This window comes from Acipenser ruthenus, chromosome 16 (assembly GCF_902713425.1).
Source record: "Acipenser ruthenus chromosome 16, fAciRut3.2 maternal haplotype, whole genome shotgun sequence".
NCBI classification, from domain to species: domain Eukaryota; kingdom Metazoa; phylum Chordata; class Actinopteri; order Acipenseriformes; family Acipenseridae; genus Acipenser; species Acipenser ruthenus.
This window is the reverse complement of record NC_081204.1, coordinates 8,114,938-8,141,994: the sequence shown is the minus strand read 5'-3', so window position 1 is coordinate 8,141,994 and position 27,057 is coordinate 8,114,938. Positions and strand designations below refer to the sequence as shown.

Sequence of the window (27,057 nt, the reverse complement as noted above, 5' to 3'; positions counted from 1 at the left end):
CATAGCTAAAGAAATGCATTATTAAAAGAAAAATCTGACTTTTGAACATTTTTTTTCACAAATACCACAGCAACAGAATGTAATCCTTTTCTTCTGAAAACATAAGTACTCATTTGCAGCTTTTTTCAATACTTCTTTAACGCTCACCAGGAGGGTTTTTGTCCCCTTCTCTGATGACGTTCAATTTCTATTTCTACAATAGAAAGATGTGGCGAGGTTTACAATTATTTTTCTGAATGCTGTTATTTTCCTTGTAAACAGTATTTCCCAATTACAGTGCTCCATTGTTATTTCACATTTCAATGATTCACAAATTCAGTTAATGTGTTGAAGCAAATTGCACATGTACTGTTTTACTTTACATGAGCCCGTCACCAATTGACTGTTTCAAATTTTATTCGTTTGCTATCTACAGTAAGATACTGCACTGAAATAATGAGAGAGTACTGTATTAACAGTTAGCATGTCCACTTCAAGATGTACTATCCATATGCATATCTATTATATGTCAGAATAATATTTGCATTCAATTGCAACCAGATAATAGCAGTCTCTTCTTTTTATTCAAATGCACTTCAGAACTGGCTGCACTGTTTTAATGGGGTATCTTAAAAAAAGAAACCGCCATAACATCATATTAGTATGCTACATATAGCAGTTAAAGCACATCCAAATTAATATATATTCAGTAATGTTTCATTCATTTTATACTTTTAAGTCCAGAAGTGAAATTGAAATACCTTTATAGAGTAGGCCAGAATGCATCCTAAGACATCATGAAAACTACCTGTCAGAAAAAATATGAACCCAGTGATGCCCGGAGGTCGCTATTTGTAAACATGACTCCAAACACGTATGACGTCTGAGGGCAGTCACTGTGGAAATCTATACACAACAAAGCACAACATGCTAAAAGGTGTCGAGTCTTGGGAATGTTTCTTGGTTAAAGGGTTAAATCAAATAAAAAAGCTAAATGAGAGAACTGTATACTGAAGTACTAAGCAGCAATAAACGACTTATCTCCATTAAGAACAAAGTCCACCGGTCCCAAACGTATTCCATTAGCCATCAATTGCATTATTTTCATGAACAGGGGGAAAAATGATTGATTACCCTGTAAATCCTAGCCCTGCTTTGCTCAATTGACACTTTTTGTATGCTTAACTTGCCTAATACCACATTTTTTTATTAATGTGGTACATATATATATATATATATATAATATATATTTTTTTTTTTTTCCCTGCAGTGAATCAACAGGAGAAACCGGATGGCATATTTAGAACATTATATTTTATATCCATTAGTGACCACTGAAATGTAATGACATTATTTAATATTCATAGTCAATAACATATTCATCAAAAAAATAAATAAGTAATGGCTGTCTTCCTTTATTGATGCTAAATCCTTCTGTTACCATACTCTGCTCCACTCAATAAAATTGCCCAACCTTTCATTATTACATTCTGCTGTGCACTGCATCAACCACAAGCATATGAACAGTCCTTATAAATCATTCTGCAGACAATAAGGCATCTCAGTCTAACCTCTGCTTATTTTTTTAACTGATTTGAATAAGGCATTATAGCAGACAAGACAGAGTAAAGCACCAACAAGGGGGGGTCATGTAAGCAGCTTACTCCCAAATAATTTCAGTACTTGAAAGTGCCTTTACTTCACTATATTTGTAGCTGAAGGTAGTTCTGCATCTTTCACAGCACTGCTCAGCAATGCTTACTACAAGGGGGGAAAATGCATTCACGCTCCCAGCAGGACATTTTAAATTGCTTGTAAGGCCAAGAACATTTAAATCATGAACTGTAGATTAATTTGAAAAGTGCATGTTTTAATATTGTACAGTACAATAGGCCTATTGTTTGTTATCAGTGTGCTAACCATTTCCTCGCATTCTTCTGCTTCACATGCATTAAGAAAACGAAATATTTCTCAGAATTTACAACTTGAATAATCAGCTGTAATGCATTTGCCCATACAGTGTCCCTTTTTCAGATTTAGTTATGCATGGTACTGTAAGTTTCATTCTGGTTTTAATGAGAAGGTAGGGCCTTGTGCAACCCAGTTCTCCCGCTGAGCTTGGCAAATAATTCCATTGCAACTCTATCTCACAGCCTCAGACATGCAATCTTCTTCTACTCAGCTTTCATTTTCTCCAACCCCCCCCCCCCCCCCCCCCCAAAAAAAAAGTATTTGATTGGAGCATCCAAACATGAAAGGTTTAGAAATGTAAAGTGCATGTTCCCTGCTTTTCCTTTCTTATCGATGGCTAACTTTTCCTGCAGTTGGTTCGTGGTCCAACACTTCTTTGATTCCCAGGATAATGCACTTCAGGGTGTCAAAAGCATGCTTTTCATCTGTTACACTATTAATACAATGCATCAGAATAGTTTGCAAGTTGTAAAGCATGTCAATCATAATTCCAATGCAAACCTTTTGCAAAAATATGTGACACAGTAACCTTAATAAAGCAACATTAGCTGGAAGTAACTCAATTGTGCTCTAAGATACATTCAGCTGTATAATGAACCCTACTGCACTTTAGAAAGCAGCTAATTTGATTTAAAAAACAAAAAACAAAACAGTATTTCTATGGCCTGCTCAATGTCCTTATCTTAATCGAATTGGACTACACGGAAAAGAAAATGAAAAACCGCAAAAGTCTAATGGATGAGATGAAGAAACTAATTTTCCAGTGCTGAGATTCTATCTAATTTCTTCAAAAGCATTTTGCATCCAATTACACTGTGACTGAGAGGTTAAAATATATAACCTATTAACCAACAGGGAAACTTCATAAAAGTTTGGCGGTGGATTCAACTTGAAGTTGTTTTCTACTATTGAGAGTTAAGAGGCAAAACTTTCTACTTCTGAACCAATTTGTCTCCATGGCACTAAATAGCTTAGATTTGGAGGCCATGTACTGTAGCAACATGTTGGGTAACAGAAATGTATCTCACAATGAATACTATATAGACCTAATATATGCATTTTGAGAACTTTATTAATAAACTATTAAAATAAAACAATACAATATGCAAAAAACACATAGAAAGGCTTGCAACCTATAGTTTATCAAGTCTGCTTCATGCTTTAAACTACCACATTGTACTGGCTGCTGTAAATAGAAACTGGCAAACATAAGTGGCAAATATGAATTGGGATGCTATTATTCACAACTTTATCAGATGCCACGGTACAATATCAAATATATTCTTTTTTCAGTTGCTGATTCCATTAATACCAAGATATGCCGAAAATATCAAATTATAAAAACAGGTCAATGTTAAACTTGATACAAGTGATGAAAGAAAAGCTTTTATACAGGTAGGATAACAAATAAAAAATAAACTTTGGTTCAACAGTAACAATTATTTCCACTAAAGTAAGGGTGCACAAGGTCATTTTTAACTACAGAACAGATGTCATGTACAGTTAATAAAACCAAATCATGTTCTTTTGGTACTTGAATGGACAGATCAAAGTGATATTTTCTAAATCCAACCCACAAAAAAGATTATTCCAAAGTTTAATGTATGAAACAACCTGTGATTGGGGACATGACTGCTGAAAATGCATGACCAGGTTGAAATCGGGTTCAAACAGTATTCGAGGGGTGTCTTCAAAAAACTTGATAACCCCCAATACCAATACCAGATTAATATTCTGATTAACATTACCATCAACATTTATTTTCTGGAGAATAAAAAAAAAGGTGTAGTGGAAATAAAACCTCAACAACCCGTAAAACAGATACAAATTTCAGAAAGGTGTATTTGGTTCTGAAAAGAAGAATGCAAGTATTCATTTTAATGTTGATTGGTCAGCATCCAGTTTCAGTGCTTAATATAGATTCTAAACAGCAATGACTAGCGTAATGTTTTTATAACAGCAGCTGTCAAAAATAGTAGGCTACTGCCCCAATAAAATCAGACAAAACAATCCAATGTAGGACTGATACCCATTATGGCCTGGCAAAAACAAAGCATATCTGGCTGCTGAAAACAGCATTTGGGACCACTCAGCCCTGACACTTTTGTGTCAATGTCAAAAGTCAATGTGTTTCGTTAACCACTACACAGCACTCATTTTACAATAACCAAATGCAGCTCAATGAATCAGTCACTCCAGCCTTCTAGTTTGAATTTAATGGGCACTAGGAATGGGAAGTATCTGGTGTTGACTAGTATCAGCAATGTATTTCTGCTTTGTGGCAAAACAACATCCATTATGTTTGGGCAATGGCATGTTTAGTAACAAAATAGCCTGAAGCTAACAAGTTCTGACATTATCTTATTCTTATCAAAAACACATCTGTCAATCCCACGCATTTCTATTGATTTGATTCTCAATTGAACAATATTTTTTTAGTTATGGTTCCATAATTTTATTTTGTGCAAGCTAATGCAAGCAATTTGGGTTATACAAGATACTGATTACTAATGACATGCCATCTCAGATTTCACAAATTATCTGACCTCTGCTACCCAAAATAACACTGTCCAGTTGTGATGAATCTCAACTCCTTGCACACCCATACCATAGAGGGAGAAAAGAAACGGCACAACCCGGTTAGGATTCAGTATGTTAAGGGTTTGTCATTGAGAGAAGATGTTTCTTGTCAAAATCTGTCAAAATAAACTTTCTCCAAAATGAATACATGACATCTGTAAATGTCAATTGGGTTCTCTGTAATGAATATTATCACAATTGACAAATATGCAAAATCTTGGATAAAGAAAAAAATCTGTCACACATAACAAAAGACAAAAAGTAGGTGTACTTAAAACCAAGCTGTAATTGTTCAAAAAGTGCCATGCATTTTGATAAAGGCTTTATAGAAAGGAAATATACACTGTACAGCTTGACCTTTTGAGCAGATTTGTTGAAATGTCTATAATTTCTTCATGCCCCTGAATATCACAATTTATTTTCTTTTTACCAGCAGACACAAACTAGGCAGCTGGTTTAACTTAACACAGAACCATAAAATATAATACACTCTTTTTTTTCTGTGTATCCACTTTATATTGAATGAGATTACAGCCTTGTGAACGAGAACCTGTGTTTGCAGTACATCAGGTCCCAGATTAGGGATGTGACAATACTAAAAACACAAATTAAAACCCTGGAAGCTTTCAGTGATTTGTTTTATGGCAGAACATTGAAATAACCTGAAGTAAATGTGTGTGTGTGTGTGTGTGTGTGATTATATATATATATATATATATTTCACAGGGTGGGAACCAGGGCTGCGAGAGGAAGGGAGTGTCGGCCTCTAGAGCGAGAGAGAGAGAAAAAAGGATGGGCTGAACTCCAATCGAGAGAGCCTTCCCTATGTAGTTGAGGCTGGCCCTATCGGCCTCCGTGCCCCTAAAAACAGAGTCCTCTGACTTATCAGGGTCGTTATAGGTTCGGCCTCGCATCTGGGTCCCAGTTAACGACCGGATTTGACCCTCAAAGGATGGAACGGCTCATACGAAGCCTTGACGTAAGGAAGAAAAGAGAATCTGAAAGAACACAAATAATTGTTAGTTATGGAATTCAAGCACTAAGAGTATGAGGGTCATGTCCCAGGAGGATAAAGGAGGAAGTAAGACAGAGCCTTTTTTCATGAGGCAAGATAAAGCACGTGAGCTGTGAAAGAACAGTGTGTCCAGTGGTCCCTTCTGACTGCACAAAGAACCGGTGGAGTTATGGGAACTCTAGATCGGAAGTGAGAATCAATATTCACCCACAGGAGAAAGAGCTGAGCTGTGACTGGGTTTAAATAGGGAGCCAATGACGATAGACAGGTGAAATTAGGAAATAGCGAAGCCCTGGTTCATGTCCCCTGAATTTCACAAAAGTAAACATACTGAGATATATATATATATTTTATATTTTTTTTTAACATACTGCTAGGGTTCAGATAAATATTATCTGCCTTTTGACACAAATACATTTGAGTAGCTTCTAAAGTCTAAACACTTTAAATAGTTTAATATTAAATGACATTTTCAATCTATACTTAATTTCTGGACTACTGGCATGCATGTTTAAGTATCAGATTTAAGGGATTCTTTTTTCTTTTAGTTTTTTACTACAGTGCATGTAGTGGACATACAATTGCCAATAATAACACATTTCTTTATCTAATCAGGGTTCTTTTTTTACATAATATTACATTTCTGCTGCAAGAGATCAAAACTGTCTTCATATCTAGCGATGCACACGTGACTGCTATGTATAGGCATTGGATTATACATGTGGAGCTGGATAAAATATATTCAGCTACATATGACACTGACAGTAAAATGCTACACATGCATTTCTCATTTCAGTCATACATCAATTGACAGAAGATATCACAGTTTCTTTTATCTTAAGATCAAAATATGAACAGTGTTGCGTTTTCAAAAACAGTAGAAGCAAAGTTTATATTTCATCAGACAATGTATAAAACGAACCACAAATGTACAAATTTGAAAACAATTATTCCAAGTCTCACACAGTATGCAGGCACTTGCCATACAGTGAGCTTGAAATGGCAGTGTGGCATACAATAGTACTATTCAGGATTTCTCATTCGAAATTGTGCTTCAGAGAATATGTTTTACACTCCCGTTCAGAATACTGTATTGTCTACAGTTGTGACACAAAATAAGTGTTGTGTCCATTTCCTTATGCAGTAACTTGATGTAATCCTTTTGAGCTTCCATTCACCCCCACAGGCCCTTTGTTCTTGTGTGCAGCATACTCTCCAATAAAAGAGCCGTCTTCATTGAACTGATCATGCTCTTCATCTCCATAACCGGCAAGACTGTCACCACTCTCTGCAGCTTTAATTTCTCCATCCAGCGACTGAAGGCTTCCCTTTAGTGGTTTTTCATCATTATCACTTAATTTAGAAGTGTGAAAAGCAATGAAGAGTGTTATCAAAGCATTTTTTTTTTAAATTAATTTTATACTTCACACAACATTTGTTTTCTTTTTATGTTGGCCATTTCTTGTACTTGTATACAAAGATGCCAACAGTGTTAATGGGATTTGGATTGTATTATATCATGTGGTAAGATTTTAAAATAAGAAACCCACAGTAAAAACAATCAACTTGAATCTTGAATGAAACATTCATCCTGATGATGCAGACTTTACTTTGACTCTATTGGATTTGATAAACTAAAGTGTAGGTTGAGTCTTTGATCTACTGACTGTGCTAAGAGAGAATGCTGCCCCCTGCAGGTCCACGAGTACACATGTAAATTTATACCCATTTATGGTTTAATAAAATTACATTCAGTATGATGAACCCTAAAAAATGTTCTCAAATGAACAATTCATATTTACAGTAGTAAGATGCAACTGCTTACCATTCAATGGTGTAGATTTATACTGCTTAATATTGACTACAATACACACAATAAACACACACAACAGCTCTACTGAAACATAAACAACAGCTTTATCAGTATGAGTTACTGTTTACTACCTACATTCAACAGTTACCTAGATGAGAATGTGTCTGGAACATGGATGTCTGTGATGGTCCTTATAAAACTCTTTTATGTAAGGTTTGCTTTCAAAATAAAAGAAATATGTAAGAACACTATGCAAACGATTAACATGCATAAACAATGCAAAGTGTTAATGGTACAGAAAACACAATTCAAGACTAAATAAAACTCAAGTTCAAGAAAATATATATATTTTACCTGTATTCACAGAAAGTATCATCAATAATTCCTGGGGATTCTAAGTCTGGATGTAAATCTTCTTTTTCTTTCACTGAAATAGAAAATGTATTGTAATTCTGGCACATTTTCTTTTGAATATTTGCTTAACCCTTAAAGTAAATTTTTGGCACTTTTTCCAACCATATTACTGAAACAAAAATAACCTAAAGATATTCACATAAACACATTTTTTAAGCATACTTGTCACAATTTGCAATACAACATACTAAAATAAAAAGTTTACACATACCTGAATATTTCCCGCCTTTATTCCTCTGGACAAAGCAGGCAATGAGCATAATTAAGGTAAGAAGAGCTACAGCACACATCACGCCAATGAACCATCCTTGTGTGGAAATCCCATCATAGATACCTGCATAAGCTGTTGGATGCAACAAACCATGATTATTATTTCAACTGTATTAATAAATTGTATTTCATTATTTATAGCTTCTTTGTATTTGAATGCTGACGAAATATTGCAATCAAATGTCAACATATGGTATAAAATAAATAGCATCCTCATATAATCAATAAGATAAATTATATTCTTGCTTGAGTTCTTTCTAACCGTGAAGTTCAGCAACCTGGGTGGAAGCTTCTTTCTCATAAAAGTTATTTTAAATAGTGTCACACAGAGGGTTTCACTGTGTATATAAGCCAAGCCACCAAAGCAAAGAGCAAGCAGGTCATGCAAAAGTGTCTCTTTAGCAAAAGGATTTTGGTTAGAATAAACATAAGCACAAGAACAGTGAAAGGAAAACCAAAAAGATCACCATAACACCTAAAAAAAAATGCTACAATGTAATAATGTGTTTTCAAAGAGTAGTATGTCATTGTAAACACAGTCAAAAAGCAGCTACATCAACAACTCTGGCAAAAGAGATGTCGTTCTACCACTTGTAGGTATAGTACTGGAATCTAGTCTGCAAATTCATTTCCAATTTGTCAGTATAAGGTTTACACAAAGTTTTGAAACATGTCCCAGTCTAAGGTAAACTTTATACAATTAAAATATCAATATTAATGGGGAAAATCAATTACCATTAATATACTATACTGTGTTAAAAAAAGATAATCTTGTAAATTTTTGTACTTCAAATATCTAGTATGTAGTTTTTTTAAGGTACTGATCATTTCTCTAAGAATGCCTTTTTAAACAGGGTTAACTCCTCACCTTTCCCCCTGGTCTCGACCACATCTTCAAAAATACTAGTATTATCAACCCAGTTCTTAGTCATAAGACGGATTGTATATTCAGATCCAGGATCAAGTCCCTCAATGATGTGGAAATTGTGTGAAATATTTACTGCTTCTGAAATCTTCCAGTTACCTTTACCTACAGTATGAAAGGTGCACAACCAATTAAATAGTAAATAGTTGTTATTTTTACATTGTTAAAGTTCAGCAAGCATATTAATGACCAAGGAAGCACCGAATGTTTAGTGATTATCACAGTATTCATGTATGTTTTTTTTATTTTGTCATGCTCACATTATGTGCTTGTTTTCTAGATATTATGGTAATGGTGCCAAACTTACAAACCCTTCCGTTTCGATTCAATGGATGTTGTTTATCAGAAATAAATCAAATTGGAAAGAGTTTCAAAGTGTATTGCTCTACTATTCTGTCAAGAAAGCCACTGTGTGAAAGTATGAAAACAAAGATGGGACACTGTTTTAAAAACATACAAACACTATTTAATTGCTCCTCGCTCTGTAATATGTCATTCAAAAAGATTTCATTATCATTATAATCTTTTTTTTTTTTTTGCCAAGGACACTAAAATCCATTTGAGTGGCTCATAAATGTATTAACAGGATAAATGTTCAGTTTATTCAATACATCATCCAAGGGATCATGCTCGATGCGGTGTATGTATAAAAAATGTATGTCAATACTTAGTAGAATACTTAGTACACTTTTACAGATACAACTGAGTAAAAAAAATATTCCCATTTTCTTAATTGTTACTTTAGCCTAAGTCAGGCTAATGGGAAGTGGAGAAACTAAAGACAATAAAGTGGAAAGGACCAGTGGCTTACGGTTATTCATATATGCAATGTAAAACTCAGATTCCTTTTGTGCCATCCCAGTAATCCAGCTAATGTTAGCTTTGGTGTCACTAACAGAAGAACTAATGTTCAGTAAGGCTGGTTCTAACGAACAAGAAGGAAAGAAGAGAAGCAAAAGTAGATTATGGTTAGTAGGAAAGTTAAGACAGTTATGGTTCAATTATGCAATGCGAACAGCAGGAACTGTAATTACCATACAATTATATAAAAGCTAGGAAATACATGCCTGCTGGTTCATAGAAAATTACCAGCAGATAGCAAGATTAAACAGGTTTAATGATGTATTACATTGATAATGAGTTGTTTTTGATATCACATCATAATAGAATACAAGCTGAAATATAAAGGTACTGTAATTTAGAAATTACACGTGACTTAATTAACAGCACTTGGAGTGTTGCAACAGGTATATTCTGCCAAGCCCAAATGAAGTGGATTGGAAGACATGTTTTGAAATGATATGGACAAATGTCTGTTTCCAATGGCCAATACCAGTAAATTGCTGATTATGACCAATCTTTGAACAATGTATTGGAAATATTTACTCTTCAGTTGCTGTATTCAGGGAAAGACATAGATATTCCTATGGGATTCAAATCACTTCAGCATACTGATTGTGTTTTTCATACACATAATAATAATAAAAATAATAATAATAATAATAATAATAATAATAATACTGTAATACACATACGATATGGTGTTGTTTACCAGTATTTTATATTGAATCACTTTACAGGTGCACCACACAATGACATGAGACTTAAACTGAACATATCCAACTCTCAGCAAGCGTTTATCATCTTCCTATTTTCGCTGATATTAAATCCTGCTGAAAGCTGCTGCTGCCACAGCAGGATGCTTTATCAGGAAGAGAACTCATAAAAGATGTTCGTTTTCAGTGCAAAGAAATCTGCCAAGTAGGAGACTTATATCTACTGTACCAACACATTCTTTTGAAGTCTCTACGTAAATGAGGTTTGCTTCTTTAAACAATAAAAATCATATCATGTTCTTCAATGTCACTTTGTATAGTATCGGAATACACAAATATAAAGCTACTAAAACTTAGGACTTCAGCACTGCAGTGAAATGGGGCCCTGTGGAAAATGGAGTGACAGGTTTTCTTGGCTGTTTGAGCAGTTGTATTTGTTTATTTTTTGCATTTGTTATAAAAAAAACAAAAGGTATATGTATTTGTTAAGTTTGCAAATACAGTACATAAGTCCTTGATTTTATGGTAGCACTGCAGCATTGCCTTATAAACTAGGATATCATAGTACTTGGTGGTGGTTCTGCAGCCAAAACTACTTAATCTATGTATCAATTCTCCCAAGTCTGGTGTGCCATTTGCAATATGAGAGCTCTGGTTTGAGGCTTCCCCACATGGGTTACTGATTTAGGGATGGTGTTTATAAATCTCAGGTCATTACCAGGTAGCATACAAATCTTGGCATCACATATAGCAAAACAGGTCATTACCAGCAGAGTGCATACATGAAATAATATAAATCATACTGGATGGCTGAACAAACAATTTGACCCTTGGCCTTGCAGTGTTTGATCTTATACAAACCCCTTGATTAACTTACTTGAGTCAGTCAATGTTAAAAAGCAATTTACTGGTAGTTACAACTATAGCCCGAATAAGCAGTATAGTATATATTTTTTTTCTCACCAGAACAAACAATTTTAGGGAAGTTTGGAAATAATTGAATACCTATGGAAGACAGAGAGACATTGGCAACTGGAGAAAGAGTAGTAGTTGGAATAGAAAGAGTGGTGGTGTGTCCTGAAAAAAGAGCAGAGATAGACTTTTGAGCATATGCATTCAGCATCAGGTTAGAAGGAATATTAGTACCCAAGGAAGCTACATCAGATAGTATTCATTAGTAGCTTTTTCTGTGCATACAAGCTCTATATTAGTGTTTTAAACCGCAACACACTTAGAATTACTGTACACTCCTAGTAAAACGTATGGCATATCTTTTAATTGGTATGATTTCATATACTGCAAATAGCACTGCATAATGTATTGCAATTTCATTAACAAAATAGTTAGGACAAATAAATCATTATTATGCATACAATAATATGTATATGCTGTACTTATTTCTAGTAGTGTGTACTGTGTAACATATGACCATATGAGTTAAACGCTGGGTTAAAATATGTAATTGCTTATTGTACAGCTCATCTTGCAGTGTTCTTTGACTTTCATTTAGTGCTAGACTGCGACAGTGTTGTTTTGAGAGACATGTTTAAATTGAATATGGTTATTATGTTTTAATTATACCATCAGGCCTCTAATGGTGATTATATTGCATTACATGGAGATGCAGTTTCCTTTTTGGGGTTTTCTAGAGGATAATAGCTGCTGCAAATACCATCATTATTTTCAAGTTTGAAGCCTGAGGGTACTAATACAAAGAGGTTAGTTAATTCTAATATGTGAAGGTGGGAGTAATTTCATTATTTTCTACTGCTAAAGAAACTGAAAACTACATACTGAAGTTTGTATCACCTGCCGTCGCTGTAGCTGAAGTAAAATCTTTTAAAAGAAACAAAGGTAAGAGTAATACAATAAAAGTAATACTTCAGTTCATACCACCGTTAAATTGTATACCATGCATGTATTGCAACAGGTTAAAAGAAGGAAATATGAAGTACAAGAAACATGCAGTACAAAGAGATAATAGTTGCCTCAAAAGATTAGCAAAACACCTTTGCTATATATGTTTAAACTATATTATCTGTGAAAAGATTTTATTTGCTAAATGCTGTTATAAATGTATTTAATTTCAATGTTGTTTTGTTGTTCAAAAAAGTATATTACTAGGGGTGTGAAGGGTATTACCCTAGGGGTCCGATGTTTCAACGTGTCTATTAAAACAAAATGACTGCATTTCAAGTACAATATAAGTGGCAATCATTTAGCAATATCTAAAATAAAAATAAAAATGATTGTGCAGTTTCAAAACCAGGATAATTCAACAAAAATAAATAAATAAATAAATAAATAAATAAATAAATAAATAAATAGTTGATGCCTACGGATATCTAAAAAATTAACCAATGTATGTTGTGTGTTGTATCAACTGTACTGTACAGTGTGTGTATGGAATCTAAACGGTTCCTGCTGAATCATGTCACAAAGCAGAACCAACATTTCAGTTTTTATTTATGATTACTAACCTCAATGTAACCCCTAATCCTAAAATGAATGCTGGCCCTAAACCTTAAAACTCCTCAGTTTAATAAACTGCAATGCAAGTCCTCAAGCTTAACATAGTGTACACCAGTTCATGGGTACAACAAATATTCCTTGCACTGCAGAAATCCTTGCTGAATAGATGAGACAGAAATCAGGTGACAAAAAAGCTCGATATGAAATCTTTAAAAAAAGGTTTGAAAGCCCTCTTAATTTTGCTACAGAACAAGGCAGCTGTAACATTGACAAAGCTTTCTTCCATACAATTATGAACTGCAGTTTCTACCCTGCATCTACTAGATGTATGTGCTTTGTTCCAAACTGAGCATTTCTGCATTTAGTTTTCACTGTCAATTCAATATATAGTTGTACATTTATCAAAATGATAAATGGCACACCCACCATGATAAGCCTATGAATATAGTGGTACAATGATGGAAATATGACAAGCTTGGCAGCTTTCGTATATCTTCCCTCCTTCCCTTTTACCTCCTTCCATGGTGGTTATTCCTTCTTCTGTAATTGGTTTTCCACAGCCCACCCTGGTGCAGGCACTCATATAGAACTTGTACTTGCTGCTTGTCTCCAAGCCCCCAACCTTCCACCTGGTCACTGTAAGGTCTGAGATGGTGATGTTGTGCAGGTTGCCTAGCTCTTCTGTGTCATTAACTGAAATAAAGGACAAAAGGAACATTTTACCACCTACTGTAGTTTTTTTTTGTATTTTTCATCCATCACAGATTATTAAATCATTGGAAGAGGAGGCAGAAGAAGATGGCAATTAAGGAACATATCCAGACAAAGAGGGCATTAACAGCTATTGGTCACTTTTTTGAGGAAAGTCATTGTTTTGATTCGGTCTGTAAATTATTACAGGGATTAAGGACCGGTTCATAACCAATCAGAGTGCAGGAAACCTTTGCACTGGGGTATAAGAAGACGTGAGATTCCAGTACCATCACTACATGATGTGGTTTAATGGGAATTCTTAACAGCAGTGCTAAGTAACCAAACTACAGTATGTTGTAGCTGTAGCTGTTCAATTGCCACTTGTAGATAAGTACTGAAGGCATCATATACTTTTTACTTTTCTCACAAGACAATAGAAGTGCATCTTTGATTATTTTTCCCGTACTGTATTTCCATTGTCCTATAATATTTTCCAACCCTGATTAGTCTTTCATCAAGCACTTCACATGATGTTTGAAAAAGATAATTTCACTAATTGAGCAGGGCACTCTGGCCATGACTATGAAGTTATTTTCCCATTACTGTTCTATACAGCTAGGATTTCCCAAGCAGTAAGACTTTACACGAAACCACATTCTGTGTAAGGCAAATTAAACTGTTTTTATCTGTCAAATAGACTTAATTGTAGTTAACAGATTTGTGAACATATTTTATGCTGTTTATTTCATGTTTAAACTTATCTAACTTCATAGGGTTCATGTCGTGGGCAAAATAAACTATTTTGGTTCCACAGCATAAAATAAACCTTGACTTTAAGCTAGTTGTCCAGTAGGATTCAAACATACTTCTGCCATTGACTATACAATTGTCAATTTTACTGTCACTCACCTTTCATGAAAATGTGTTAATTTAAAGGGTTAATAGCCACATTTTATAATGTCATCTTACCAAAATGCCGTATCATTTGTTTCATAAATGAATCTATTCCCCAGGAATCTGCTTGTGTCTATTTCATTTTCTATGCTATACTATGGTAAATGTGTAGCAAAGTATTGTGAAATGAGGGTAAATCGCCAGCAAACATGGCAAATGACAGAAAAACACATCAGAGCATTGTAAAAAATAAATAAGGTAAATACAAATATGGTAAACTGTAAAATACCCCAAACCAAAGAAGAATACAGGCAAAAGGAAAGAAATAACCGTTAGCCACTGTAGAAGAAAAAGTAAATATGCAAACCTTTGTTCACCTATTTTACCAATGGTACCCTGAAGACAGAATTATCCCCTTCAGGTAACAACTCCTTGAAGTGGTGTAACACTGGTTTTACATGTAAAGATCTGTAAAGCATATGCTAGACGATGATGTGATTTATATATTTTTCTTCCGTGCTTTTCCCCCATGCTTTCAGCTGTTCGGTCTAGTCTTTCAGCAGCTGGGAGTATCCATCAAATTCCGCTGGTGCACATAACATATGTCCTGCTTTATAAGCAGTTTAAATGTGCATATCTAACATACTTTTGACTCCACAGAGTAATATCATTTGGGGATACTAGCATAAATAAAAAGGAATATAAAAGGGTGTCTGCCAAAAATTCGTAAACCAAGTACTGTAATTTACAAACAAATATATTCATATAGAAGAAAACAAGACAAACTGAATGTTTTTTTTAGTTAATTTCCTCCTCTTCCAAGAGCATCTGGTCTATGTCTAATTGAAAGTCTGTCCCACTCTAACAGGCTTATTGAAAAGGAAACCCAGAAACACTGCAAGTGTGTGCCCTGGTATTTTTAGTTGGATTGGGTGTAAGCATTCCCTGAAGCTGAGCTGGTGCCATTGATCTTGATGTCAAGGGACAGCCTCATCATTTGGCATGCTGCCCTACAGGCTAGAATGGATGTGCTGGCAGAGCCTGACACAGCCTTCTGCAGCTTGCTGCATATGATGCAGTTCTCATTTTGATCAGAATCAGAAATTGACAAGCCCCCGCCAGAAGGAAAACTTCAACTATTTCAGCTCTGTCTCACTGGTATCTATTTTTGCCTTGAAGACATTTAAAAAGAAATCATTATGAAATACACCCCTGGGAAACATTTTACTTTCCAGTTTTTTTGTTGGAGTGGTATTTGGTCTGTTTTAGCCCATCTGTCCATCTGTAAGCATGGGATTTTATTTGTATGGTCTATTGTTCAATTATGTTTATACTATGCTTTAATAATACAATACTAATAATAAATATATTGTTACATTCCCAGAGTGGTTTATATTATGCTAGCAACCGCAGGTGCTAGGGAAGTCTCAAGAGAGAAGTCATGATACCAGATGCTGTGGAGGTTAAAATCTGGGTTAATGACTGTGTTCAGTCATCACACTACAATAAAAAGCCATACCCAATACTTAAGATTGGTTAATCCTGTCAACATTTGCTTTTTTTACTGCCTAATTCACCAGCGATGTAATACTGAGCAAACCATTTACCTGTGTTAATTCCAACTTATACATAGACTGGATGTGAACATTTTAACTTGTACTCACTCAGTTGGTATTGCAACATGTGTCCTGTGAGGATGCCATTTTGCTCCAGTGGTGGTACCCATAAGAGAGTTATTGAATCCATACTGAAACTTGCAACTCTCAATAAAGCAGGATGTTCTGGAACTGGAAAGCATTAAGCAGATGTCACATAATATCATTCAAATAACCTTAAACTAAAATGTATCTGGTCTTTTAGAAACACGCTTGTAATCATGTAATGGGTAGATATAGTACAGTATTTGAAGAGATTTTGTAACCCCTCAAAATCTTCTATCTTCTATCCAGTAGCATCTTGCACACAAATAGTTATTTTTTCACCTTTGTGTATGTGTGCATTTGTACAGAATTATATCATTTTCCTAAATATATTATTGTTTTTGTATTTATTACTGTATTTAATTATATATTTTTAATCTTTAAAATAATGTGTGCTCAACAATATATTATGTAAAGGTAACTTTTTGTTTCTGGAATGTGAAAATATTTTCCTACCTCCTTCTGGGGTTTTAAACGTGAAAGGCGTACTTGCTGGTCCATTTCCTCTCCCATTAAAAGCCATAACGATTAGACTGTATTCAGAGAAAGGTTTCAGTCCTGGAACCATTCCATGATTTCTGTCCCCATGGAATGTCAAAGAATGTTTTTCGCTATGCCCTCTTTTCCCCTCCAGCAAGCTTCTCACCTTCCACCAGTGAACCTGTAACAAGATATGCTCAGTGTCCAGTATTTAGTTTAGTAAAAAATGTCTTGCTACAAGCGGGTTAATGTGGAATGTTCAACATGGGTGAGGAAAATGTTAATCAGTATAGGTTATACCTGCCTGTCCCTGTATCTACAGTATTTAAATAGGTGGTGGAATTTTCATTATAAACCGTGGATGGTAGTTTGTTTTGGTGCTTGGACCTTTTTCAAGGTCCTCACACACACGCACACACACACACATCTTCTTTGCATGACTTAAACAAATATCCATTTAAATGAATACAGGAGCTTAAATAGATCAAAAGAATGCCATGAAGGTATTCCCTAAGGGAAGTGACATGGCTCTGAGAAAGTGGCACTGTCCTGGAGCTGTCCATCCTCCCAAACTATGCTTTACAAGGACCATGTAATGCTCAAAACCAAAGTTTGATTATTAGCAGCAGCTGTTGGTCATATTTTGTTCACCAGAGGGCAACAGTTTTCCACTACAAGACAAAGTTTTTTTAATTAAACCCATATAACATAATATTTATTAAAGCAGAAAAAAACAGTGTTGTCACATTAAAAATGTATCATTTTCTCTGGAGTTAAGTTATTACCTGAAAAACAGCAAATGCTAAATGGCTAAATATTTAGTTTTTTTATGCCCACCTTTTAAAGACATTCTATTTTCACCATCAGTGAAATATAAAAAAAATAATAAAAAAAAATCATTACTAAAAGTAAAATATCAAGAGACACGTGAAATGTCCCCTTCTTGTACTGGAAAGAGCGATCTTTAGCAGTATTTCCGATCTTTGATGCAGCTGGAGTGTGTTCAGTCATTTACCATTTAAGTTATTTAAACCAAAACCAACCCTATATCCCCCAAGATGGCCACGGATACTCTCCTGTGGAACTCTTAACCAGTTGACCCTGATTACTGTGCTGTTCATGATCTCCACTGTGACATTTTGAGGAGCAGATTCTGGGACTGAAAAAAAAAACAGAATGAAAACGGCGACAGGCATTATCAGATGGTCTCATAAATCTTCAATACAATATCAAATAAATTCATTTTCCAGACAAAACATTTTATTCTTCAGCAATCCTAATAGTTTCACCAGCTAAAGATGTGAAAGCGATGACACAGAAGATTGCACAAGCTATGCAAAGTGAATTTGTATATAATTGGCAGTGACGGGTCCCCGCACATTAACAGGTAAATGTGAGCTAGTGGGAAGCCTGGAGCAAGCTGCCCTCCCAGTCTACAGCAGAATGTAAAATGTTGGCTGTAAAGCCTAATTATTGTTAAAGGGGAAGAATGCTTCTTTAATTGTGGTTCATGTGTAGAATACAATCCAACTACTTAACACTATAGTGCTGAATTTAGAAATACAAAAATAATTTACAACTAAAATGTCTGCCATCGAAAAGAAAAAAAAAACTGTATTCGTGTTTGTGTTTTTTTCCTATACCATTTGGTTGTCGTAACTCAACACTCTCAGCATTGTTTACTGTCCGCTATACGATATGAGGGAATGGGTAAACTCATTTACTTTTGTTTTTAAGATCATATACAGTATTGTTCAAATCGTTGTTCCTTGCTTACTCGATATCATATTCTGATAACATGAACCTCGATTGCCATGATTAGGGCAGTAAAAGAGGTACATTTCTGCAAGATCGTTCTTCAGTCGGAAACATCTATAACACTTACACAGATGATATTTCAATATCCTATAGGTCATTCCACCTATTTGCTACACTCAGAAAGGATTACAATTCAAATACACTCACAATCCTCTCCTGAAAATCCAGTCACCACTTTTGGCTCAGGACCAAAGCCGAGATGATTTATCGCTTGGATTTGAATCTCGTATGGTTCAAATGTTGGAGTGTTACGTATAAAGAAGGAATGCCTTTTCACTACTTCTTCATTCCAGTTATCCTCAACTCCTTTTCGTCTCCAGCTTACTTTGTACTCCAGTCCAGGACCATTCTGTTCAATGGGCTTCAGAGGCTGACATGAGGTTAAAATGAACACTTAGACACAAACATAAAGGTTACACAACAGTTACAAAATATTAGGATCAATTTCTGAACTTTTGCCCAGTTTTTCTCATTTAGAATCTGCATTAGGTTGTCACTAAACCTTTCAGCACTATTGAACCTTCTTTTTTTCCCCACTTACTTTCTGTTTGCTTTTGCAGCTCATGCCAAATATCTGTCGCTGCAATGATCTATACAAATGTCTCCTGTAATCTCTTAAATGTGGTTAAGATACACGTCAAAGTGTAGAAAGGCACTGTGAAGTGTTTTATGCTTGAGCGAAAATAAGTGAATTATAATGCAATTAACATAAAACAATTAATTGTATTTATTAAAATACAATTAACTTAATCAAAACTAAAAGCAAACAAAAAATAATTTTGAAGGTTGCCGTTCAATATTTACCAAGTCATACTCTTATTTTGAGAACAGCAAACAGTATAATGTATGCAGCTCACCCTTATTTAAAAACAGCCAATTATTGTATTTTTCTTGTTACGCTCTGTGACAAACTAGTAGATTTGAGCTGAAAAAACTAAGTACAGTTTTACTTGAATATACTGGATTGTACTATTGCATGGCAACCTGCTGAATTGAAAGCAAAATCTGAATCAAAAGAACAGAAAAAAATAAAATAAAATAAAAATAAATAAATAAATAATCTTTTGGCATGCTTCACACTGTGGGATACCCGAGCAAAACAGCAGAAAACACAATTACAGGCCATAAAACTGTGGGCATTAATGATGACAGATTCGACACATTATGTAACCTCTTTAATGTCACTGTAGGCTTGAGAAAGAATGCATCCAACATTCTTCTTTTAAGTTAGAAGAAACAGAATACATGTATAAATACTCTTCTTTTGTTATTAATCTTTTATGAAATCACATGAACTTTTACACATGCTCTCCTTACACAGGGTCTAATTATACCACAACAGAAAATACTACTGAGTTTAATGGTATGAAAACCTTTAATGCAATCTAACAACCACCAGTACACTGCAGTTACTGACTGCCACCACACACCACTTCTATACTTTGCTATTTATATTTTGAGAGTAGTTTTCTTTTACTGTAGCTGTACAGCACAGTTACTGTACTGCATTTTTAAATGTCTGTACTGACTAAAAAGTGTGCACATACACATGTGTACAATATTACAGACCCCAAAAAATCCATACATTAAATACATGCATATGCTTCCTTACCTCCCATTTAATATGAATTTCGTTAGGCAAATTTCCTTCCATTATGATGCCACCTGGATTGTTTTCTGGCGCTTTTAAAAAGAAACGTTGAATTATTAGAACGGATCATCTATTCTTATTTATTGCACAGTATTACATAAGAAAGTTTACAAACTTGCTCGTTTGGTTGTTAGTAGCTTATTGATCTCAGAATCTCATCAGGCAGCTTCTTGAAGGATCCCAGAGTATCAGCTTCAGCAACATTACTGGGGACTTGGTTCCAGACCCTCACAATTCTCTGTGTAAAGAAGTGCCTCCTATTTTCTGTTCTGAATTCCCCTTTATTTAATCTCCATTTGTGACCCCTGGTCCTTGTTTCTTTTTTCAGGTCGAAAAAGTCCCTTGGGTCGACATTGTCAATACCTTTTAGAATTCTGAATACTTGAATCAGATCGCCGCATAGTCTTCTTTGTTCAAGACTGAATCGATTTTAAGCCTGTCTGCATACGACATGCCTTTTAAACCCGGAATAATTCTGGTCGCTCTTCTTTGCACTCTTTCTAGAGCAGCAATATCCTTTTTTTAGCGAGGTGAACAGAACTGAACACACTATTCTAGAGGAGGTCTTACTAATGCACTGTAAGGTTTTAACATTACTTCTCTTGATTTTAAATTCAACACTTTTCACTATATATCCGAGCATCTCGTTGGCCTTTTTTATAGCTTCCCCACATTGTCTAGATGAAGACATTTCTGAGTCGACATAAATTTGTATTTCCTGCGTGCAGTACCTTAGACTTCTGTCATTTGCCATGTGTCTGCCCAGTTCTGAATGCTGTCTAAATCATTTTGAATGACCTTTGCTGCTGTGTTTGCCACTCCTCCTATTTTTGTGTCGTCTGCAAATTTAACAAGTTTGCTTACCATACCATAATCTAAATTAAACAAATTAAACAAATAGCACAAAAGCAAAACACCAACAAGGTGTACAGAAAGCACGATTACAACATCATGTTTCACCTTTTTAAATGAAATAAGTCATACCTTATCATTGCAACAGTGTAGAGCACACTGTCATTGTGATGCAACGGTTCTAAATAGCATGCATCTCAGACAATGATAGTATCCATTAAAACAAACCTGTGGGTAGAGTTTTGTATCTGTTTGAAGGGTCACTGGGTTGGCTTCTTCCAATTTCATTAACTGCTGAGACACGGAACTGGTAGTCTACATGGCCATGTAGCTTCAGAAGTGCTGAAGTGTGATTCCCAGGAACTCTTACCAATTCATGCCAATCCCCTGGCTTCCATCTGGATTCTTCATATTCAACAATGAACTCTATTTAAAGAGTGACATGCACATTATGTTAGGTCCCCATGAGTGTAACAAAAGAAAGGTTTGCAGATCGAATCAGAAAACAATTAAGCATGGTGACACCAGTGTAACATATATTGTAGCACTCCCCTGTAGGATGCTGTTTAGAAGCTGCGAAGACATGCCTGGATCCGTGAAGAATTAGGTTATTACACTGAGCTTGTCACTCTTGGTTCTAAGCATGGATACATGTGGATTTGAGATTTTAGTGACAGAGTGTAGTCTTAACATAGCATTACTGTGTTGAAGAGATATAACGCTCATCAACAATATCAACGTAGTGCTCAAGAGTGAACTTAATTAGTGAGGATGTTATACACAGTAGGTGTTCTGTAATGCTTTTAATGTGTTCAGTAAAGGATTTTGAGGAGCAGGATGTTCACTTGTAATGGCCTTGATGTACCAATTATTGGCTTGTTATGACTGTTCCCAGGGGTCCAGTTCAGTCTCACACTTGTGTTTTTAGGTTCAGAGAGTTTCAGTTCTTCTGGTGGGTCAGGCACATCTAGAAATATAACAAAGTACATCTTGTTTAAAAAATAAAAAATAAAAATAAAAAAGTAGAATATGCATTTATAATGTAATAGAGAAACTAATGTTTAATAATTAGTACATTTTTACCTTATTTTTTTCCTGAATATTGCAGCAGTTATATTTAAATCTGAATGTTCTGTGTAATGAATGTCTACCTTTTCATTCATACTGTGTCTGTTCCTTCAATACTTCTACAAACAAGTTAAAGTAGGCATGTCTTTTTCACATGGGAAGAATATAATATTTAAATATAGCGGTACAGATAACAATATCATTATCTTTTTTTTAGCTGTACAGTAATCTAAAATGAAAGTTCTGTGGAATTGGTTTTATCAACTACTGGTGTACAGCATATCTACAATTAAGTTTTAATTTTATATTTTAAAATGTTTATTTATATCCACTTTATAATAGTGTGCTTTTGTGACTGGTGTAATGTTATACAGCTACAACCCTACACCTACTTTCTGATAACACTATCACAACTACAAACTAATATCAAATGCTGGAAGTGTTTAAAACCTTACCCAACACAATAAGCTCTGCTGTTTCCTGGGCTTGGTCTAAGGAAGTGTTAGCTACACAGGTGTAATTTCCTTGATCCTCAGCACTCACGTTCATTATTTGCAACACACCATCTTCAACATAAAATCTGAATTTAAGAACAGAAAAACCTCGTAAACAAAGTATGACATACAGGATAATTAATGCTAACCATTAATGTATTTCTTGATGCATAAAAAAAATAAATTATATGTATGTGTGTTTTAAAGACTATTTTGAGCAATAAGTAAAACCATCAAAGAGTATCATTTCATTATACCAGTGTGGCCCTGCTGTGACAGGTGGAGACGGAGCGGCAGTGTGCTTCCTTTGGTACTAAGACCTGCCGTTTCCAACTCCTCTTCATTAAAGAACCGAGCCGACAGTGGCAAGAAATCTTTAATAACATCTTGATTTTGTGTCTCTTCCCCGGAGAGCGGCCCCTCAGCCCAGCTGAGGAATGTGTGAGCAGCTGCCACGTCTGATTGAAATACACAAACTAGCTTTGTCTCTCCTGTGGAGGGCCTGGTTCAACACCGCAGCACACTGGTGTTATCTGTCAACTCATAGTTTGGAAACTCAGCTGAAGTTTCACAAAACCCTTTACATTAGGAATGAGCTGGAGAAAATGACACACTTTACATGTTTTTTTAATCAAAACTCTAGCCCTACTTTAAAACCTGGTGTCTGTGGGTTTTCAAAGAGAAACATGACTGATAGCTGAAGTACAGTATGTGTCTATAGACAAGAGAGAGGAGTGTGCGTTAAATAGACATACACTGTAAATAAACCACATGAACCACACAAATGATACATGTAATTATGAGCTTCATAAGTTGTGGTTGTTCTTACCTGCTGTTGTCTGTGTGGATAAAAGTTATTTCCTCGTTATCTTTATTCCATGAAACCTGGAAGTCATTTGCGAAAGCAGAATCATACTTTGCTTCACATGTGAATTGAGCTGTGCTTCCCCTTAGAACCTTTATATTTTCTGGAGGTTCCACAATTTGTGTAGCGTCTACAGAATACCAAAAAAAAAAAAAAAAAAAGGCTTTATTATGCAGCTTTGTACTGCTTGTGAAAAGATAAAGATGATAATAATAATAATAATAATAATAATAATAATAATAATAATAATAATAATAATGTTATCCTACAGTACAATGCCATCATTGCCCACCCCTGGGCTGCTCCAGTAACTGTTAATATTACAGTCATTGCTTTGTTGTTCAATCATGTTTACCCACACAAAATGACTGCCTCCGCTAATGAATATACATGGGTTAAAACAATAATTATCTTGCCTTTCTTCAGCTATACTATGCATGTTAGCACTGACATAGCCAGACAATATACAACTGGAATATTTGAAATACATTCAGAGATGTGTGTTCATTTGTAAATAAAAAAACCATCCCAGTTCATGCTTAAAATTGTATTTGGGGAGTACAGGAAATTTATTAAAACACTTTTTTTCATAACACATTAGTATCTGTTATTAATATAATTGATGTATTAAAAATGGTATCACTGTATAACATTACCTGAAGCTTAGTGTTATTAATAAACTGGTATCCCTTGTTAATAAATCAATAATAAACATATTTAAAAGCACACATTTATACTTTTTTTTTTTTTTTTTTTTTTTTTTTTAACAAATGGATACTTAAACTAATGTGTGACCTTTAAAAAAAAAAAAGTGTGCCATATTTCATCAATACTGCAAGAGTTTAACAATTTAAAATACCTCTTATATCTAATATGGCAGTGATTGCAGCTTTTCCTTCTGTGTTTCCAGTCAAACAGGTATACAGCCCAGAATCTTCCTTTACAGTATTCTTTATGTTCAAGGAACCATTTTCATATATAGAATACTTTGGACCTTGAACAGGTGAGGCTGAGTCTTCTCTGTCCCTGTTGATATGCAGATCAGAATACACAATGTAAGGAAATTGTCAGATTTTAACTGGAGGATTATCCTTGGAATGTAGTGGATTATTTTAAAAGATTTCAGTTACAATACAGATTTAAATGTGGATGTCAATGTAATATGATTCATAAAAAGGTGATAGATTCATTGCTATATATGGATTATGCAGAATACTATTGACAGAGATGTCTGCAGCAGGTTGAGCTATATTAAAATAGCATGAGCAGCATACACAAACATAGTATGTGGCAGACTTCATAATTTTGGCCCATTGACTAAGAACTGATATCACGTGTCACATACCACATTGCTGATGTTAATGCTTACAGCCACGCCATGCAAGTTCAAGATACATTTCCCAGCCACTGACATATTTGTAGAAAAGCTTTAAAGAACTTATACACAGGCAGTTTCCAGTATGCTTTTATGATCACCATTTTTGGCGCATTGTAAAGTCTCCATCCTTATATTGTGTACGGTATACAATAAGCCAACAAGCACAGCAAGCATGCCATCCTTTACCATTCAACTACAGGGTGTGGTGATCCAAACACTTTGCAGTCCAGGAGAACATCTTTCCCTTCCACTGCTGCATATTCCAGATTATTATCAGTAAGTAACATTGGAGCAAGATCTGTGAAGAAAATCAACACACTGAAAACAGCAGGGTGCGTGTCACCTCACATTAGAATCGCGTCAATAATAGTTCCTTAAAGTGGAGGGAATTATATATAGAGGTTGCTATTTTTTTATTATTGCTATTACTATGATCCATATTTTAATATAAGAATATATCCTAGGGAATTTATAAGCTTCAGTATGCACACGTGAACCCTGCAGGCTTATGGAAACAACTGATTGTTATTAATTAAGATGTATCCTTATGGTGGGAGAAGATAAACTGCAGGACTGATTGTGAATCCTATCTGGAAGTGGCAAACAACCCACAACCTAAGTCACACTGGCAGCTGTTACCAGCTTGAAGCACCACACGTTTCTAATTCAAATTTGTTTATGAAGAAAACTGATCTATTACCATGTTCCCTGCCTCCGCAAAAGAAAACTGAATCTCTGGGGTAGCCAACAGGCTGTGTAAGCATACTGTGATTTTCCCTTTGGAGTAACATTAACTTTAAAGCAGGCTTTTATTTGCACTAAACCCGATAAACAGCAGCCATTTAAAATAATGAATATCTATTTTTTTCTCATTTTAAATAAAAGGAACAGATGTTCAACATCATTTAGACATAATGGGCACGTTTAATTTTTTTATTAAGAGCCAAAACATCTGGAGAGACAGAAGGACAAGCAATAAAAGCAGAGCTATAAAACTGGAAACAGATATACTGTACAGTAGACGTTGACCTTGGTGTGCTGAGAAGAACTGTCAAAGACTATGTAACTGTTCATACTGGTTTTTGTAGCAGTACAATTTTGATAGGGGGTAATGATCTGTTGGGGGCTCAGTGTTTCAGTAAGATGTTAAACACAGGTCCTGTCTGTAGTCTATTTTAAAAGGTTTGACCTCTTAGACTTATATTACCACAATGACATGTTGGTGAAACTGGGCACAGGCTGTGCATAAACCATAGGCCGCACACTCCTTAACCACTGTAGAAAAGAGTTAGGCTACTGTACAAGAGCAGTTACAGAGAATTTAACACCTAGACATTGTATTGCAGAATTGAAAGCCCTCGGCAGATTGGTTAGTTTGCAAAATACAGTGTCTGAAGGGTGTGATTGGCTGGGGGTGGAATGAATCAATCTGCATTTTTTTTTTTTTGGCTTCAGTAATTGTGCGTCTACCATTTATCAATCTGAATCTTGGGAACTTCACATTGGGATACTTATGATTTGGAATGGATACTTATCAAGCTGTAGATATCTGTATAGTTTGGGATACTTACTCATTACCAGGATATTAGCACTGGCAAGAATAGTGCCATGCTTGTTGGAAGCTTCACATTGATAAACTGCGCTGTCATTTTTTTTTACATTCCTGCGCACAATTTGATTGTCAATAGATACTGGCATAGCTAGAAAAAAAATAATTAAAGGAATTAATAGCAGAGTAATTCAATTCATGGAATATCCAGAGAATGGGCAAAGTTGATTAATTAGAAAACATAAGAAAAGAGAAGCGTACTGAAGAGTATTGATAACAGAGTAATATGGAGCACTTACAGTACATTTGGTAGGTAAAGGTAATATTATTTAATACTATAACTGGTAAGCTAATAATAAACACCTGTAGAGTAATCCATCGCGTATCCGACTGCAGTGGGACCAGAGTAAGGGTGGATGTGTAAAAAGGCGGATCAATTAATCCTGTTTTAAATACCATTATACGCAGCTGTAACAATTACTATAGTCACAGAATGATTGTTTTGAGATTCAGCTTTTATTAGGGAGCTGCCCTAAAGCCGTGTGGGTGCGTGCATTCAAGTGACAGGCAGGAGATCGAGACAGAAGATGAAGTTGATACGCCCCGCATGTGAACAGGAT

The 27,057-nt window shown here is 35.1% G+C and overlaps 1 protein-coding gene across 18 annotated transcripts in view; it reads right to left on the bottom strand.

Moving 5' to 3' along the window:
* Positions 1-3,002: 3,002 nt before the first annotated feature.
* The window catches only part of chl1b (cell adhesion molecule L1-like b), a 66,314-nt gene continuing 42,259 nt past the window's right edge, over positions 3,003-27,057 (bottom strand). For 6 of the 18 annotated variants that reach the window (XM_058988668.1, XM_058988673.1, XM_058988672.1 and 3 more), the window contains 20 exons: positions 26,460-26,588; positions 25,075-25,186; positions 24,370-24,536; positions 23,475-23,640; positions 22,607-22,731; positions 21,949-22,050; positions 21,312-21,509; positions 20,193-20,263; positions 18,728-18,950; positions 17,806-17,921; positions 16,739-16,943; positions 16,247-16,369; positions 13,509-13,688; positions 12,318-12,359; positions 11,487-11,600; positions 9,779-9,892; positions 8,911-9,072; positions 7,984-8,115; positions 7,713-7,785; positions 3,003-6,898 (listed from right to left, as the gene is read on the bottom strand). In XM_058988668.1, the coding sequence (XP_058844651.1) occupies positions 6,682-6,898; positions 7,713-7,785; positions 7,984-8,115; positions 8,911-9,072; positions 9,779-9,892; positions 11,487-11,600; positions 12,318-12,359; positions 13,509-13,688; positions 16,247-16,369; positions 16,739-16,943; positions 17,806-17,921; positions 18,728-18,950; positions 20,193-20,263; positions 21,312-21,509; positions 21,949-22,050; positions 22,607-22,731; positions 23,475-23,640; positions 24,370-24,536; positions 25,075-25,186; positions 26,460-26,588 (2,771 nt within the window). In that variant the 3' untranslated portion in view covers positions 3,003-6,681. The remainder of the gene's footprint in view (positions 6,899-7,712; positions 7,786-7,983; positions 8,116-8,910; positions 9,073-9,778; positions 9,893-11,486; positions 11,601-12,317; positions 12,360-13,508; positions 13,689-16,246; positions 16,370-16,738; positions 16,944-17,805; positions 17,922-18,727; positions 18,951-20,192; positions 20,264-21,311; positions 21,510-21,948; positions 22,051-22,606; positions 22,732-23,474; positions 23,641-24,369; positions 24,537-25,074; positions 25,187-26,459; positions 26,589-27,057) is intronic. The other 12 variants (XM_058988682.1, XM_034023348.3, XM_058988674.1 and 9 more) reach the window with 11 other exon arrangements.